General features: G+C 38.9%; 1 protein-coding gene across 2 annotated transcripts in view; it reads right to left on the reverse strand.

The window, feature by feature from the left end:
- Window positions 1-15,192, reverse strand: part of FANCM (FA complementation group M) — an 80,935-nt gene that overhangs the window by 35,217 nt on the left and 30,526 nt on the right. For both annotated transcript variants that reach the window (XM_072865763.1, XM_072865761.1), the window contains 5 exons: window positions 13,751-13,879; window positions 13,137-13,238; window positions 8,184-8,377; window positions 7,325-7,531; window positions 3,851-4,085 (listed from right to left, as the gene is read on the reverse strand). In XM_072865763.1, coding sequence (XP_072721864.1) covers window positions 3,851-4,085; window positions 7,325-7,531; window positions 8,184-8,377; window positions 13,137-13,238; window positions 13,751-13,879 — 867 coding nt within the window. The remainder of the gene's footprint in view (window positions 1-3,850; window positions 4,086-7,324; window positions 7,532-8,183; window positions 8,378-13,136; window positions 13,239-13,750; window positions 13,880-15,192) is intronic.

The following is a 15,192-nucleotide window of genomic DNA, read 5'->3' on the forward strand; positions in this document are numbered from 1 at the left end:
ATTACTATGTCCTGTTGAATTTAGTAATCGGCAACAGCATCTCCCCTTCATGTGAAGTAGCACGTGCTCATTTTAAGGGTAATCATCTTCAAGAACGTTTTATGAGTTACGAATGCAATGTACTAAGACAAACATATCACTAAAATCATTAATGTTATTTTCCATGTTTTTCTCCAGAACCAAAATGTTTTCCTTTCCCTTGAACTGGGAGGAGAGCAAGAAATAGCCTGGAGGGGGAGAAGAAGGTGGATTTAGCCTGCAGCTAGCAGGGAATTTGTCAGCTCTCAGAGGAATAACTTCTGTTTAAGGGCAAGAAAGAAGGAACTGGAAGCACCATATTGACCAGGACAGAATAGCCAGCCGTGATACCTCAAATCCATTGTCATAAACTGTCCCTCTTCTCACTACGAAGAAAGCTGCTGGTGCAAAAGAAACTTTCAACTGTCCAAAGGTTCTGCGGGTTTACCTAAGAAATTGTGCACTACCGACGCAGAATAATGCCTCCTTTACTGGCAGTGTGTGAACGCGGGGGCGGGAAGCGGGCAGGGAAGAATGACAGGTAAAGCAACGCACGCGATGTTGCTGCTGAGGTCTCTTTCGGCCAGATTAGAATTGATACTCATGCTCCCATACACAGCACGGGCGGCTTGTTTGGGGCAGGTATGGCTACAGAAAAGATGCAATTGGTATTTTGGAGAAGCCATGTCATTGGCTGAAAAAAATAATTCAAAATAGGTGTAGCTGAAGTAAGTTTAAAAAACCCCACCACCTTATTTGGAAAGTTTTGTGTAGCTATCATCCTGAAGACAATGAAAGGTGTAACCCAAGAAAGGCAAAACACTCTTTAAAATAAAATTAAAAATAAACATACACAAGGAAGCAGGCAGGCGACTGAATTTTCAGAAGCAAAAGGCCAGATGTTGCCTGGCTCAGATGAAGACAGCTTTCTGCTGAGAAAAACAGGACAAGACAAAGCTGGTACAAGGCAGATGTAGAGTGTTTTATTCTCAGCACAGCACACAAAGCAGTGTGCCTTCCTACTACGCGGGTATTGTCAGGACAAGAAATCTGAATTTAAGGAACTGAAGTACATGTGCATAAACACATCCTTGATCAACTGTTTTTTTTCAAAGAAAATAAACATTTAAACCAGCAGTGTTCTACAGTATTTCCATAGTTTTCTGACAACCACTAGAGAAGGTAATGTGCATTATTATGCATGTTTAATTCAAATAGGAGATGAACACAGAAATTTATCAGCTATCCAAAGGCTTTGCCACAGCTGTATTAAAAGGCATGGGCAACTGGAAAGGCATAAAAACTCCACAAAGGTCTACAGACAGCATTGGTATATTTTAGGAAAAGACAGTAAAAGAAGATTGCATCGTTGAGCTAAAAACAGCAATGAAAGAAATAATGTGAAATTGTAAAATCAAACAAAAACCACAGCTATAGACAACTCAAAATTGATACAATCTGAAAAGGGGGGAGTAGGGTAATTGTGAAGAACCAGGAGAAGAAGAATTAACAAAATGAGATTTTATCTAGACAAATGCAAGGCAAAAATAAATTATTGATAGCTTAAAACAACATTCAGTTCCCAGGAACAACAGGGTGTGGTAAGAGCACATTTTAGTGCACGTTAGCTATTTTTTGTGGTGCCTATTGTAGTTTCATACCGCTCACAGAGCGGGGAGACTGGCAGAGAACTTGCAAACATAGTAACGTTAGAGATTATTATCCCGGTCTTTCAGCACTTTCACCTTTTCAATTACCCTGTGGGACAGTTATTCTCATTTTATAAAGAAAAACAAGATGAGCATAAAAAACATGAGCTGTCTCCAAAGACACCTGTTCAGATTTTTCCTCCAGTGAGTCCAAGCCATTTTAAGTGCAAACCTGTTCTTTCTTAAATGCTTTTTGATTTTACTGCACTTGCTAATATGCTACTCAATTTTAGCAAACTCTTAAAAAAAACCCCACACTCAAAAAAAAAAAAACCTGAGAGAGAAAAAAGAATCTCAAATTAGAAGAAACAATATAAGAGGACTGCTGAGTAATGGGATTTGGGGATTTTTGCTCTTGTTGCTGTACTTTTTGAAGAAAAGCTCATACAGCTGAAGAACACACTTGGTTAGTGATGGGGCAAGACAAGAATAATGTGTCCTTCTGGTACCGACAAACAGATAAAATTTATGAAAGAGGTTTTGAAGTGGAAGGATAGTGTGAAATTAATAGAAATTGAATCAAATTAAGAAGAACAGGAAATATTTAATTTTGACTAGAAAAGAAGGAGAGTGCTTGAAATTACTACGCTACTTCTGCCCATCATACTTCAATTTCTGCGCACATGTATTCTTCCACGGACAAAGCTGAAGATCAACTGAACGGCAAGAACAAATGAAAAGTAAGAGAACATAAATAAGAACATACACAGCTTACTCATTACTTCTAGCTTTTTCAATTTTCAAAAGTGGAAGGGGGCACTGAAATAAAGAGAGGAGAAAATGCAAAAAATAAAGAGCTTGCTTTCTCTTCTTTCTGAGATTTATCTTGAATATCATTAAATTCAGAAACAGCCACTTGCTTCATACAGTAATGAAGGGGACTTCAACACAAAGCTGGTGCTCAATAATTTGCACTCATGTAACACTTGTTTGCAAGACGGGCAGTCAATCCCGTTCATCTTGGGGAACTGACAGACCTCCACGCACGCTGTGTACTTCAATTGTGGCAGCTGCTCACCTATTTCACACAAAAGGAACCTGGTAATTACAGCCTTTGAAGTGCTATTCCCTCAGCAGGAAATCTGTTCAGCATATTGTCTTCTTTATGCACTTACTGCCTCTCATTTCTGTTTTCTAGGACAGACTTATCAACATTCTAAAATGAGTATTTTAATTCCATGTTTTGCTCTGCTTATTTTCTTGCAAGTTGTGTCTGTTGATTCCATCCTTGGTTTTCCTCACTGGCCGCCATCTGGGTTCTGCACAAACCCCAGATAAGCATGCCTTACAGAAGGCTCCAGAGGCGTAACGGGACACGTCATGATCAGGAGCATCATCATAGCTGTGCCGCAGCTGGGTCTGCAGCACGTGCATACTACAAAGAGTTTGGGCTGAGGATGGCATGTACAGATTGATTTATCAATACTAATTCTTCTCCATTACAGTTCTACCCTGCAAAATGGGAGATAGCATGAACTGGTTTGGAGGCCAAAGGGGAAGCCGATTTTTCCCTGCATGATTTTGTAGCTTGCTTCCCCTTTCTGTGTTCAGCCTTTTGTTTGCCCTGGATGGTGTTTGGAAAGAGATCAGATGTAGATTTTCATAATAAGAACTTTTGTGACCAGAAGCATTTAAAAAACACTAACTCTAAAGTCTAACTACTCAGATACTGAAATATGAAGTTTCCCAAGGGTTTTAGGAGTTTCTTCTTTCAAGAAGTTGCTATTGGATCTTTACAGAAAGCACTTAACCAAAGAGATCGAGCACGACAATTTCCAAGTATTTACAAAAAACTTAGCTCTTTCTTCCTATCTTATAATTTTGTTCAGTTTACTGAGCATTTCAGTGCCATGTAACTGCATCAGCTGAAGAGCCATTTCTCTTTTTAGACTAATTTTCCTCCAAGGGTGTGTGCAATTGATAAGTATCCTACCCTTGATTTCTCCTTTTCCTCCCCTTGAAATCCTTTAGCACAGTATCACAGTCGAAAGGCTACAGCTGACAGAAATTACACTTTTGCTAGACCCAAAACTCATGTGAGCACGCCGTTTTGATATGCTGTAATATAACAACATGAGATAGCAGCTTATGCAGGGCTTAGAAAAACACCATAATCCTCTTACCCGTGACACAGGAAAAGAGAGCAGATTTATGCTGGAGGGAACTAGATCTTCTCTCTTTGGAAAGCATTCTTGAACTGCTTGGTTCGTATTTTTCAGCAGTAATAAACATTTTATGCAACTTTGGATTTATGCCTTCTGGAATCATACGTGGACTATGCTGGTAAAAATGAAGCATTTTGTTTCCTGAAATAGCTTTGTGGATGCTCCTTTTGTTAGACTGGCTTTGATTGTAAGTCTGTAAAAGAGAGACAAATTATATGTTGTTGGATTGTTTCTTCACATGACTTGATCAAAAGTAAAAGAACACCTGAGTGTCTGTGGTGTTTCTCATTATTTTGTGTTCCATCATCAAGATGCTTTTTGGTTTTTCCTTTTTTCTTTTCTTCCCCAAACACAACTAAAACAAAATATGATGCAAGACCCTGAGAGCCAACCATATTCGCTCTTCCGTGACTGTCGTCCATTAGGTCAACATAACCGCTTGTGCAGGTTCTTGCACTGCAAGTTCAGGGGTTCCACTATGTCTCCACGTTATGGTAACCAAAGCAGAGAGCAAAGGAACAGAAGGACACAGATGAAAACAACAAAGCAATAAGCTTGTACTGAAAAACTGATAATGAATACATTAAAACATAGCTACTAAGTTTGGGGGTTTTTGCTTTTTTAAAGAGCTTCCCTACTAAAATATCTAAGTCAAATTAAATTTGAATTATCATTGTTTTGTGCCTAGGTAAAACATTCATAGCAAATGTAACAAAAAGCAAGGAAGTACCAGAGAACTGTTCTCTGGAAGTACCAGAGAATTGTTCTTTAAGTTGCAAACAATACAAAATGTAAAACAATGTACAGCTTTTCACACTCTGTAAATAGATCAGAAGTAGGCACAGCACTTGAGAAAAAGAAACACAGCCCTTACCTGGGGGAATTTACAATCTGCAGTAGACATAGGGATGATGTAAATTAGATTACACCAGAAACAAAGAAAGGAGGTCAAGCAAAAAAAAGGCATAAGATTATTTGTTAATGTCATACATGCTCCAAGTCCTTTTAATTACACTCCATTTTTATTGTGCAACAGAGAAACCAAGACAAAGATGGAGAAACTAAGGAAAGAAACTGGTTCCCCCTCTGAACATTTCTTGTCCTAATATTCTTCTCTGACTCTGTTACAGGTCACCGATGGAGACAGCATGCCCAGTTAGGCCGACTAAGTGCTCTGAGTATGACAGTATGGCAGCTATGTTCTTTTGAGAGAGATGATCTCTGGAAGCCAGGATTAGAGGAGACACACAAAAAGGTGCTCTCTGAATAAAACTGGAAGAGGTTCACGGCTAGCTCTATGTTACCATCCTGCAGGCATTCCAATAAATACCTTTTACTCCTAGAACAGGCAAAAAAGTCTTTTTATGGAAAAAAAAATTTGTATTACCAAATTCATTGCTTAACAGAATTGTTACTTTGCTGTTACTGAGACAGTATGTTTCCTTTTCCTTTGTTTCACAGAGAGTGTCAGCTTGGCCTGACAGGAGCCCGAGAGGCTGTGAGCTCCCCTGTGCCCATCTCTTTGTACCAGTTTAAATCCGCAGCTAACAGCCCCCTTCCAGGCTGATGCACATGCAGCTGAGCTGTCACAAGATGTTAAAAAACCCAAATCAGAACACAGCACATCTAGTTCAGAATACAGCCGAACTAGAAAGGCAGAAGATTCGTAAGCGGAACGCTCAGGGAACACGGGGCATTAGCAGGGTGCAACCGCGTGACGTGCGCCGCACCGCTGGGACGCAGCGCGCTTCCACAGGGGACAGCTCAACCGGCCGGGGAAGCACGCGGGGAGGAGAGGACTGGAGCAGAGCAATAAGCACTTCTGTAATGGAAATTCCTGTCAAACGTCAAACTTCCAGACCTGCATTTTCCAATTTTTCCCAATAAAGTTTCTTCAAAAGCTTTATAATTGACTTGAAGTGGTTTGATTTTTTTGTTTAAAAAAACCCCAATTCCCACAAATTGATAGGAGACCATTAATTACTTAGCTGCAAGTTATGTGATGGGGAAGAATCTCCACATTAACAGATCTGGAAAGAGACTCGATCAAAAAAAAAACCAACCCAAAAACAACCCCAACCCCCGCCTAAGCAAAACCAACCAACCAACACCAGTATTGTTCAGCAACTAAATTTATTTCATGATCTCAAAATAAACAAACAAACAAAAAAAATAAAATTACTATCCTACCTGGGGGAAGGTTCCGATTCAAAGATTTCTGAGAAAATGTGAAGAACCCAGTAATCCAACTGCTTAAGTGACACTCCAAGGAATTTAAGGGACCATTTTAATAACCCCTTACAGAGCAGAGCTTTCAGTAGTAATCAGTCTTCATAAGCAGCGTGAGAAAAATATCTATTTACAAATACCATTCACTTTTATCATTTTAACTCTCATCCCTTCCAAGCAGCTTTTTTCCTCAGGCAGGATTCTTTGGACCCTCGTTTAGAATTAAATACCTGCTACCTACAAATTTAAACCAGAGGCACAACATCGACTGGAATAAATGAAATAATAGCAAGACTTTGAAATTTGGGGGTTACAATTAGCTTACACAGATCTCAGACTTCTCTGTCATGAAACCTGCTCCAACCTCACAAGTAAACAAAACCAGCGAAGAACAACATCAATTTTCAGCCAGAACAGTGAGGTGCACCCTAAAAATGCCTTGCGTTCCAACAGGGGCTGCATGATGAAACTGTAAGGATGCAGGTTCGTATTACCCTGCAACCAATCTCACCACCGAGTGATGCCGACAGGGACTGCCTCGCCTCCTCCTACCTAAACCCTGCCCTGCCAGCTTCCTTGGATCAGACCTGACAACCGCACGGCTGCGGGATGCAGCTGGGCAGTGTGCTGGTATTAGCTGAACATCGGTTCTCCCAGCTCACAGCTCACGGCTTAGATTTCCACTGGTACATTAGTTTCCCAAGGGGCAGCCTGCACTCAGAGACGATTAATTATACCCTGAGTTGAGTGCTGAGGTTCAGGAATTTAGCAAAAGTAGATTTCCACTTAAGCTGATCTCTTCAGACCTCACACGCAAGTCTGCTGCCACTAAGTACTTGTCTGAAAGCATAGTGTCGTCAGCAGTTCAGAGCGAGACACTTCCAGCCCTCCCGCTCTCAGAGCCCCATCCCTCTCTTCCACACGTTGTTCTGTACCCTTGCCAAAACCCCCGTATTTTCTGTGTTTCAGTTTATCATTTACAAAATAAGTGTTACTAAGAACAAAGGCTTGAAGCCCTTCACACTGAGAAAGCGTACATATTTTTAGAATATTGTGGGCGATTATACTTTCCTGTAGGGACAGTTAAAATGTTGCTAGGGGTGCTCAGGTTTGCTGTGACTTTTAACGCACAGTAGATAGTTTCCTGGAACAGACTAAACGAGTCACTTCGTTTTGCCAGCGAGAAGAAAGCTACACACTCACCCGTTCCTCCCGCCCTTCAGCGAGGATGACGACGATCCTGCCTTGCCGCCTGCGCCCTGTTCGGCCCATCCTCTGCACAAGGCGAATTGGACTTTTCTGAGCATCAAAGCAGATGATGAGATCAACTTCTCCAATGTCTAAGCCTTCTTCCCCAACACAGGTGGAGACCAGGGTGTTGTACCCACCTTCACGAAAGCGCTTTACCACCTGAATAAAAAGTAGAATTAGATTTAACCGGTTAGCCAGAAAGCCCCTTATACACACTTTGCAGTTTTTCTAGGTTCAGACAGAAGTTGAAAAAATTACGGCTACATATTTTAAAACTACAAAACTTAGTCTTTCTGAATTTGTCAGCTACTACCTTGTGATCAAATACCACGCTCTAATGTTATCAACATATCAACTTTTCAAGTCTAAAATAAAGGAGAAAAAGCACACCTTATTCTGACTCCAACCATGGCATTCTTCTAAAATTGATCTTCCCAACTTTGCAATTAAGTATATATTTCTTTTTTTAACTTTGCTAGATCAAAATTTAAGGATATATCTTATTTTTTCTACCTACAAGAAAAAAAAAAATCCCCTAAGCAAGTACCTGAATATTTGCCCAGATTTTCAAATATATAAAAGTTAGCAGTCGTTAATATAATGTAAATATATAAAATATTTCTACTTATACATTCTGTTCAGTGAGTGTAATTTTGGATACTCTAAAAGCAATCGAACTACACAGGGATTTACTAATGACACTTTAAAGTTCAGTCACTGCCATACAATCTATATCAATACTCGTGTAGTTATTTACACAATTAATACTCTTTATCACTGTTTCCTAATAGAAGTCTCATCTTGTCTTTACCTCAAGTTGTTCCTTTTGCGTGAAGCCTTTTGTGCTCTTTCCCGTGGAGTGGCCAACAAACGTCATTACTCTAACAACTGGACTGAGCCGGGAAAGCATTTCTGCAATTTCTTGCACGCTATCTCGAAATGATGAGAAGATCATCACTCTGGTATCCACCGCGTCCGCAGATGTGCTTTCAGTCGTGACTTGATCTGTTTAATTTTAAAAAGCCAGAAAAGCATTCTTATGCATGACTTTAAAATAATTACCAATAAAAAAGTAAGGATTGGTCATCCCACAAGCTACACATTCACAGCCCTCATCTCACTTAATGGGAAGATTTTGTCCAATACACCGCATTTTTATTTTCTCAAAGACATTTTATTTAAAAAAAAAAATCGTTAAAAAAAACCTAAGTAAATAAAAACATTAAAAAAAAAACAACAGTAGAGAAAACTGACAATTAGGAGCCTCTCAGCCTGTCTAGACTAACCTCCCAGAAGATGCTCCAAGATATACCTGCTTGAACAATTCCTCTTTGGAATTAAAGCAGTATTCTAATTTTGGAGAATTTACACCAACTACGGTGAGAATGTCTTATATCGGAGGTACCATTACTAATGTCACTTTGAAAAGCTCGGGTTTGATGGCAAGTGTCTTGAAATAAAGTTCAAGGTGCCTTCTTCCAAAGAGCCTACAATGTGACTTTTAAATCTGCTACTTAAATGCCCAGAGTCAGATGAGGTTAGCATTATATAGCAACAAAAAAACAGTTACCATTAGTCTAGGATACAGCATGGTGGAGTAAGAGAGATGTATATCAACTTTCTATGATTTCCTACAGTGAGTTGTCTCTTGTTCTACAGCTTAGGATCCTCATGACAGCAGAAATGTGCAAAAACTTCCCGTCATACCACAATCTGTTGCTTCCGAATGGTCTGTCATCACACCTGATTGTATCTCTCATTTTGATAGCAAAGATTTCAGTAATTGCATTGATACATGGTTTCTTAGCAAGGTGCTTTTGACCAAACCCACGTTTCCTATGTTATACCATCATGGATTTTGTCTTCTGGGTACTCAACTTTTTTTTTTTTCTTCTTCTTTTTTTTAAACATATAAGGGTGTCTGCCTTCATGAGCACAAGCAAAAGCTATCTAAGCAACATGCAAGCCTTGAACAGTCAGCTTCTCTTCATCCTATCCAAATACTAAAACAACATGTCCATTACTGTGTGCGACAAAGTCAAAACCTAGCATGTCAAAAAAGAGAATCTCTAAAAGGATATAACGAATAACTGAAATTGGCACAGCTTGCATGCATTACCTAGACATAGCCCTCAGATGAAATCAAATAGATTTCCAGGGATAAAGATCTCCCCTTTTACACAATTCTCCACAAAACACCTTTATCTCATTAAAAGAAAGGTTAGACAAGAAATTAAAATTCTCAAGACTGAATGTATAAAAACACGTTTCCCTGAACGCACAAAGAACAGTCACTTGGTGCTTGACAAGAGTTTCACGCTATGCCTGTAATTCCAGTATCGTGCTGTTTCTTGAAGTTAAAGCTTTAGGTCTAACAGATAAGTATTTATCTCTCTCTCTCTTTCTGACCTATCAATCAACTATCAGAAATTAGTTGTGCATATCTATATGCATAAAAGCTTTCAGCAGCTTAAGTCAAAAAGGAGAAGCTGAAGCTAACCATTTTCCCCATTTCTTCTTAACACGAGCCCTGAATTCACAGGTAGTTATGAAGATGGCTGCCTCTGCTCAAAACAGATTTCACTCCTAAGGCTGACAGCCAAGGAGGTTAGACAAGAGGATCTCTAGAGGTCCCTTCCAACTAGTCTAAATTATTCTATGATATTCTACTGCACTGTTTCAGTAAATTGCAGGCAATATGGGAGGTCATCTGTCAGGTACAGAAACCAGTCCCCAGTGAAGGCCTAGAAATGAAATGGTGAATATGATTTAATATTTTGAGCTAGAAACCAGACAATTGCAACACTGATATAATGTGTTCTGCATAATTTGCCATCCTGAGCAGACTGACAAGCTATATATTTCAGAATAAGTGCAGGCTGGATAGATTTTACTTACATGAGTTCATATTATTCTCCTCCACTAACTTTATTCTGAACAACATAATTCTCTATCTATTTTTAGCATATTCTCATGACTCAAATAGCAATAACGCTCAGCAGCATCTGTCCCTGTACTGTAAAAAATGTTATACTGCTGCCATTACCTCCTTGACCTTATCCAAAACCAGACTTAGAAAATTCAAGACATTAGCAGCCCATAATCAATCTGACAAGTAATCCAGGTATGGAAGATTAGCTGGGAGAAGCTCATTATGCTGAGCCAACATTTCTTAAGGGCTGGCCAGAATGTTGTCATGCACTTACCTGAATTGCTGGTAAGTGCATCTTGCAAAGCAGGGGCAACAGCTACATGCTCAGGAAGCTCACACTCAAGCTGGCTGATCACTAGTTAGAAATGGTTCAGAGTTTGCACAGGGAACAGCACTACTCCCACAAGTTCTCATATGACAGGCTGCATTTCAAACGGAGGAAAAAGCCAGCATTGTTCCTGATATGGCTAATGACTTAGGTTATTAATACTCTCCTTTTCTGTCTCAAATGTAGGGCTTTTCAAGGAAAGTGCTTTGCAGAAGTAGTTACTAATTTGAAAAATTACACAGGCGTGAACACAGTAAATTATGATTCAGAGTAGTTCAGTAATGCATAATTGGAACAAAGCAGAGTTAAGTTCAGGGGTTTTGTTTGCTTCTGTTTTTTTTCCCTAGAGATACTACACACTTGCATGAGTTCCTGAAACAAATGCTGAATTTATTTTCCACTGCTCACATAATGATTTAGGCTTTTCTTTCAGAGCCTTCTGACAGAGCAAAGACACATGTGATTATGTTTGGAATCTTAATAAGTACTCAAGTTTTTATAGACAGACTCATGACATTCTTGTCTAGAGGAGGGAGAAATCAGGACACGGGTGTGTACTCTATTCAGTCAGTCCAAAACCAGAATTTAGGGTGTAGCTACTTGCATACATGTGAATTTAGAGTTTACTTGCAAGAAACAGGGAGTAAGGGTAGAAATACAGGTTTGGGGTTATTGCTCAAAAGGTATCATCAGAGACTCTATGACACAGTGAATGATAAGGCAAATAAATAAAATCACAGTGTCTCACCATTTCTGTCAACTGCCCAGTGCATTTGGGTTGGAGACGCATAAGCTTAGGAGACACAAGCTGGAGCTTACTACATTCCCTAAGTTACTAGAACGACTCCAACTTTGTGATCAGACTGCCAATTGTAAAGTGCTTTCTAGCCCTGCGTTATACACAAAGATTTCAGGACCAGTTCTTTGTACTTGCTTTAAGTTTAACTACATGCATCTAGAGAACTGTGTTCCAGACACTGCTTTACGTTCCCCATGGCCTTGCCTTGCATATTAGTTACGAGGATAAAGGAGGTTACAGGGATCAGGAGCAAGGAAGGACAGCAAGAAAACCTAACACACCTAGCTCAAGACATGACTAGATATGCTACCATACCTTGCCAATTATGCTATAAAATATTATATATTTCTTCCTGCACAGTTACTGTAATTCTGTACTTATAACAGTAAAGACTTAGGGTTCGTGCCTACTGACTTCTGAGGTTCATGCACACAGACACAAAACACAACATCAAAACATTTGTATATTAATTACCTGTTAGTAATATTAAGAGACATGTCTGAACAACATTGCAAGGGAAAACATATCTGATGGGATTCATATGACAGCAAAATCCATGCTATCAAAAGAAGATGGAAGAGCATTAAATATGCAACTTAGTTAAAGTAACTCCAGTACAGAATACAGAATTTGAAAACAAAAAGCAATGGCTTAGAAAGATGTTGTTACAGGAAACAAGACAGAGGCATGGAGGGAGGCAGGGAGGACAGAGAGAAGTATGAATGGAAAGGGGAAACAAATACAAGGAAAAAAAAAAAAGGAAGTAATTTGATTAAATACATTTGGACATATTATAAACTAACAAAAACAGAAATGAGGAAACTTAAAGTTGCCTAGATTGCTACTAGAAAGTAGCAGTGATTTAAAGTGTATTCTGAGAATCAAGCAGCTAAGGTAGAAAAAAAAACAAACAAACAACCAAAAAAACAAAACCAAGCAAACAACAAAAACAAACAAACCAACAAACCAACCAAAACCAAAACGGCAGGTCAGAAATTAGCAGAATTTCACAGAGCACAAATATCCAAACAGACAAGGAAAAAAGTGAAGAAGCTGCGAAAAAAATTGTTACTAATGTCATCATTCCAAAAGCAACAACTGGGTCAAGAAGCTGAAACTTCCTAAAACCAGAGATGTCTGAATGATTCATAATACTTTGCTTCATCATCTCATGGTACTGTATGACATATTTTTTCTCCCTTTTGGTGAAGATGAAAAAGAATGAGAGCAAGAGGAATGTCACTGAAGGTTTTAAGCTTCAAATCCATCCCTCAGAGTTTGTCGTTCTTAGCAACAGGCTGGATACCAGAACTTTTATCCTTAAGCTCCATAACTACATTGCATCTAACTTTGCAGGAGGTAATGGTAAGCACCGCGCTGAGAGGTGGCCACCACAACAAATTCTGTGACTATGAAAATCATGAGACATAGCAGCACTAGGAATGAGTTTACTGTCACTGTTTTACTAAGCTGGTAGAACAGTTTATATCAAATGAATAATGATAGCTTACAGAATGTTTTTTCTTAAAGAAATTTTATGGTGTAGTACTTCTAAAGAGGACTTTTCCACACAGAAGATATACAAACATACAAGACAATCAAGAAGCACTTGAACAAATTAGGAAATGAATCGGTAAGATATTACTTGTTTTCATCCACAGGTTCAGCTGTTCAGATGCATTTTCTTTGAGTTGTTGGTACTTACCAGAACATCCCTTTTTCCAGGATCTGAAGTGTTCTATTACTATTTCTTCCAATTTCCTTAATTTTGGATGGCTATAGATAAATTCCTTTTTATTTTCAAACACTGAAAAGGAAATAAAGCAATTAAAGATGTAAGTAAACCTGCAACGAGTACAAAGGTTTAGTGAACTTCATTTCCTCCCATTATAATTCTCTGAGTCAGACATACAAATTCCTGACACTAGTTCTAACTACATTCACCTAAACAAACAAATCGGTAAACTACTTACAGAAGCACATTTGCTAAACCCAGTTTTTGAGAAAGCGTTGTTACTTTTGTCACAGTCACACTGTAAAAGATATATAGTCAAACGGTAATATTTTAACCTTTCATTTTAAATCAAATTAAAAACTTCAAACCGAAAACTTGTTTGAAGGTAGCTAAAACCACCGAGAGAAGATAGATAAACAAATACATAAATAAGTAAAGAGTCGGGGGAAAACAATCTGGAATAAAGAGTACTAGCTGAGTGTATCACAACGAATAGCTTCCTGCATCTACAAACTACGCAGAGGTATCTACTGTTTCACTTAAACAGAAAGTAAATATTCTGTCCCTAAAAGGGAAATACTGACCTGTTTTACTCTTGTAAACATTTCCATTCACTGAAGCCAGGGATGTGCCTGAAAACATGTCTCTAAGCTGCTGATACAGCTTCATGAAGTCCTCATTACGACCAAGTTCATTCTTTGTACGGGTTAACCCTTTGTAAAAAGTTGAAATATCTTAGTATTCAATCTCTGGAGCGAATATAATTTTTGCTATCCAAAAGACAAGCTTTCTCAGAAGTAGCAAGCTCCTTTCAAGAGCTGAAAGATAGGCGTTTGCTTTAGAAAATGTAATAAACATTGTTTGGCATCAATATTTTTTCAGGGAAGATGCCATTATAGAATTTAAACGTGAAAACGTTACTTTAAATATGAAAAACGTATGTATAAACAGAAGCCTGGTCCTGTGGGTAAACTAAAAAGTTTTACATCAACCATTTAGCACTAGAAAAGCCATCCAATCCAGAAACGTTGAGGGTAGTGAGGCACTGGGACAGGTTGCCCAGAAAGTTGTGGACGGCCCATCCCTAGAAGTGTTCAAGGCCAGGTTGGAAGGGGCTCTGAGCAACCTGGTCTAGTGGCAGATGTCCCTGCCCGTGGCAGGGTGGCTGGACTAGATGATCTTGAAAGGTCCCTTCCAACCCAAACCATTCTGTGATTCTATGCTTCTATGAAGTGCTGCCAGTTACTCAAAGAGAAGGGAACCTAGACAAAAAGCTAGAATGAACAATTTTCTTGAATGATTTTATGTCAATGTTGAAAAGAATTTTGTTCTACTCAAACCAGAAATAAAACTTAGCAGAACCAGTACAGAAGACCTATTTATTAGAACTATTTTCCATCAGTCATCTTTCAGGCAGTTGGACTAGATAATCGTTGTAGGACCCTCCCAACTGAAATAGTCTAGTTATTCTATTCAAATATTCTACTCTATTCAATAGCAGACAGGGATTTAAGGAATCTGAGAAACTAGGAAATACATGAAATGCTCTCCACTGCCTAGGTCTAAAAGCAGCACTATACCATCAGAAATGTAAAAATCTGCACATGTGAAAGTAATAAACTGTAAAAATGTCAAAAGCATAAAATTAATGAAAAATTATTAGCACATGCATAGTATAAAAATATATTCTATGGATATTCCATAATATGAAGCAAGCACTGTACGCTTTTGGTTCAGACGTAGGACGAAGCAGTGTCATTTTAACTAAGCAGTGCTGTAGATGAAGTAGCTTTTCTAAGTTACCACACAGTTACACAGCTAAGTGGAAACCAAACCGAAGCAAGAAACCCAAGAGGCACACCATGGGGTAATCTGAACAGCTGGAACCTTCCCCTCCCACATCCACTGTTTAGAAGACACTTGCTGTTGGACCGACATTGCCAAGTGGAAATTTCCCCCCTCAAAAAAGATGTCAGTACCAAACCAGGTCTTCCAGACAGCAATGACAACCCAGCAGGTCTAAAAA

Source organism: Ciconia boyciana, chromosome 6, assembly GCF_034638445.1.
Source record: "Ciconia boyciana chromosome 6, ASM3463844v1, whole genome shotgun sequence".
Taxonomy (NCBI): Eukaryota; Metazoa; Chordata; class Aves; order Ciconiiformes; family Ciconiidae; genus Ciconia; species Ciconia boyciana.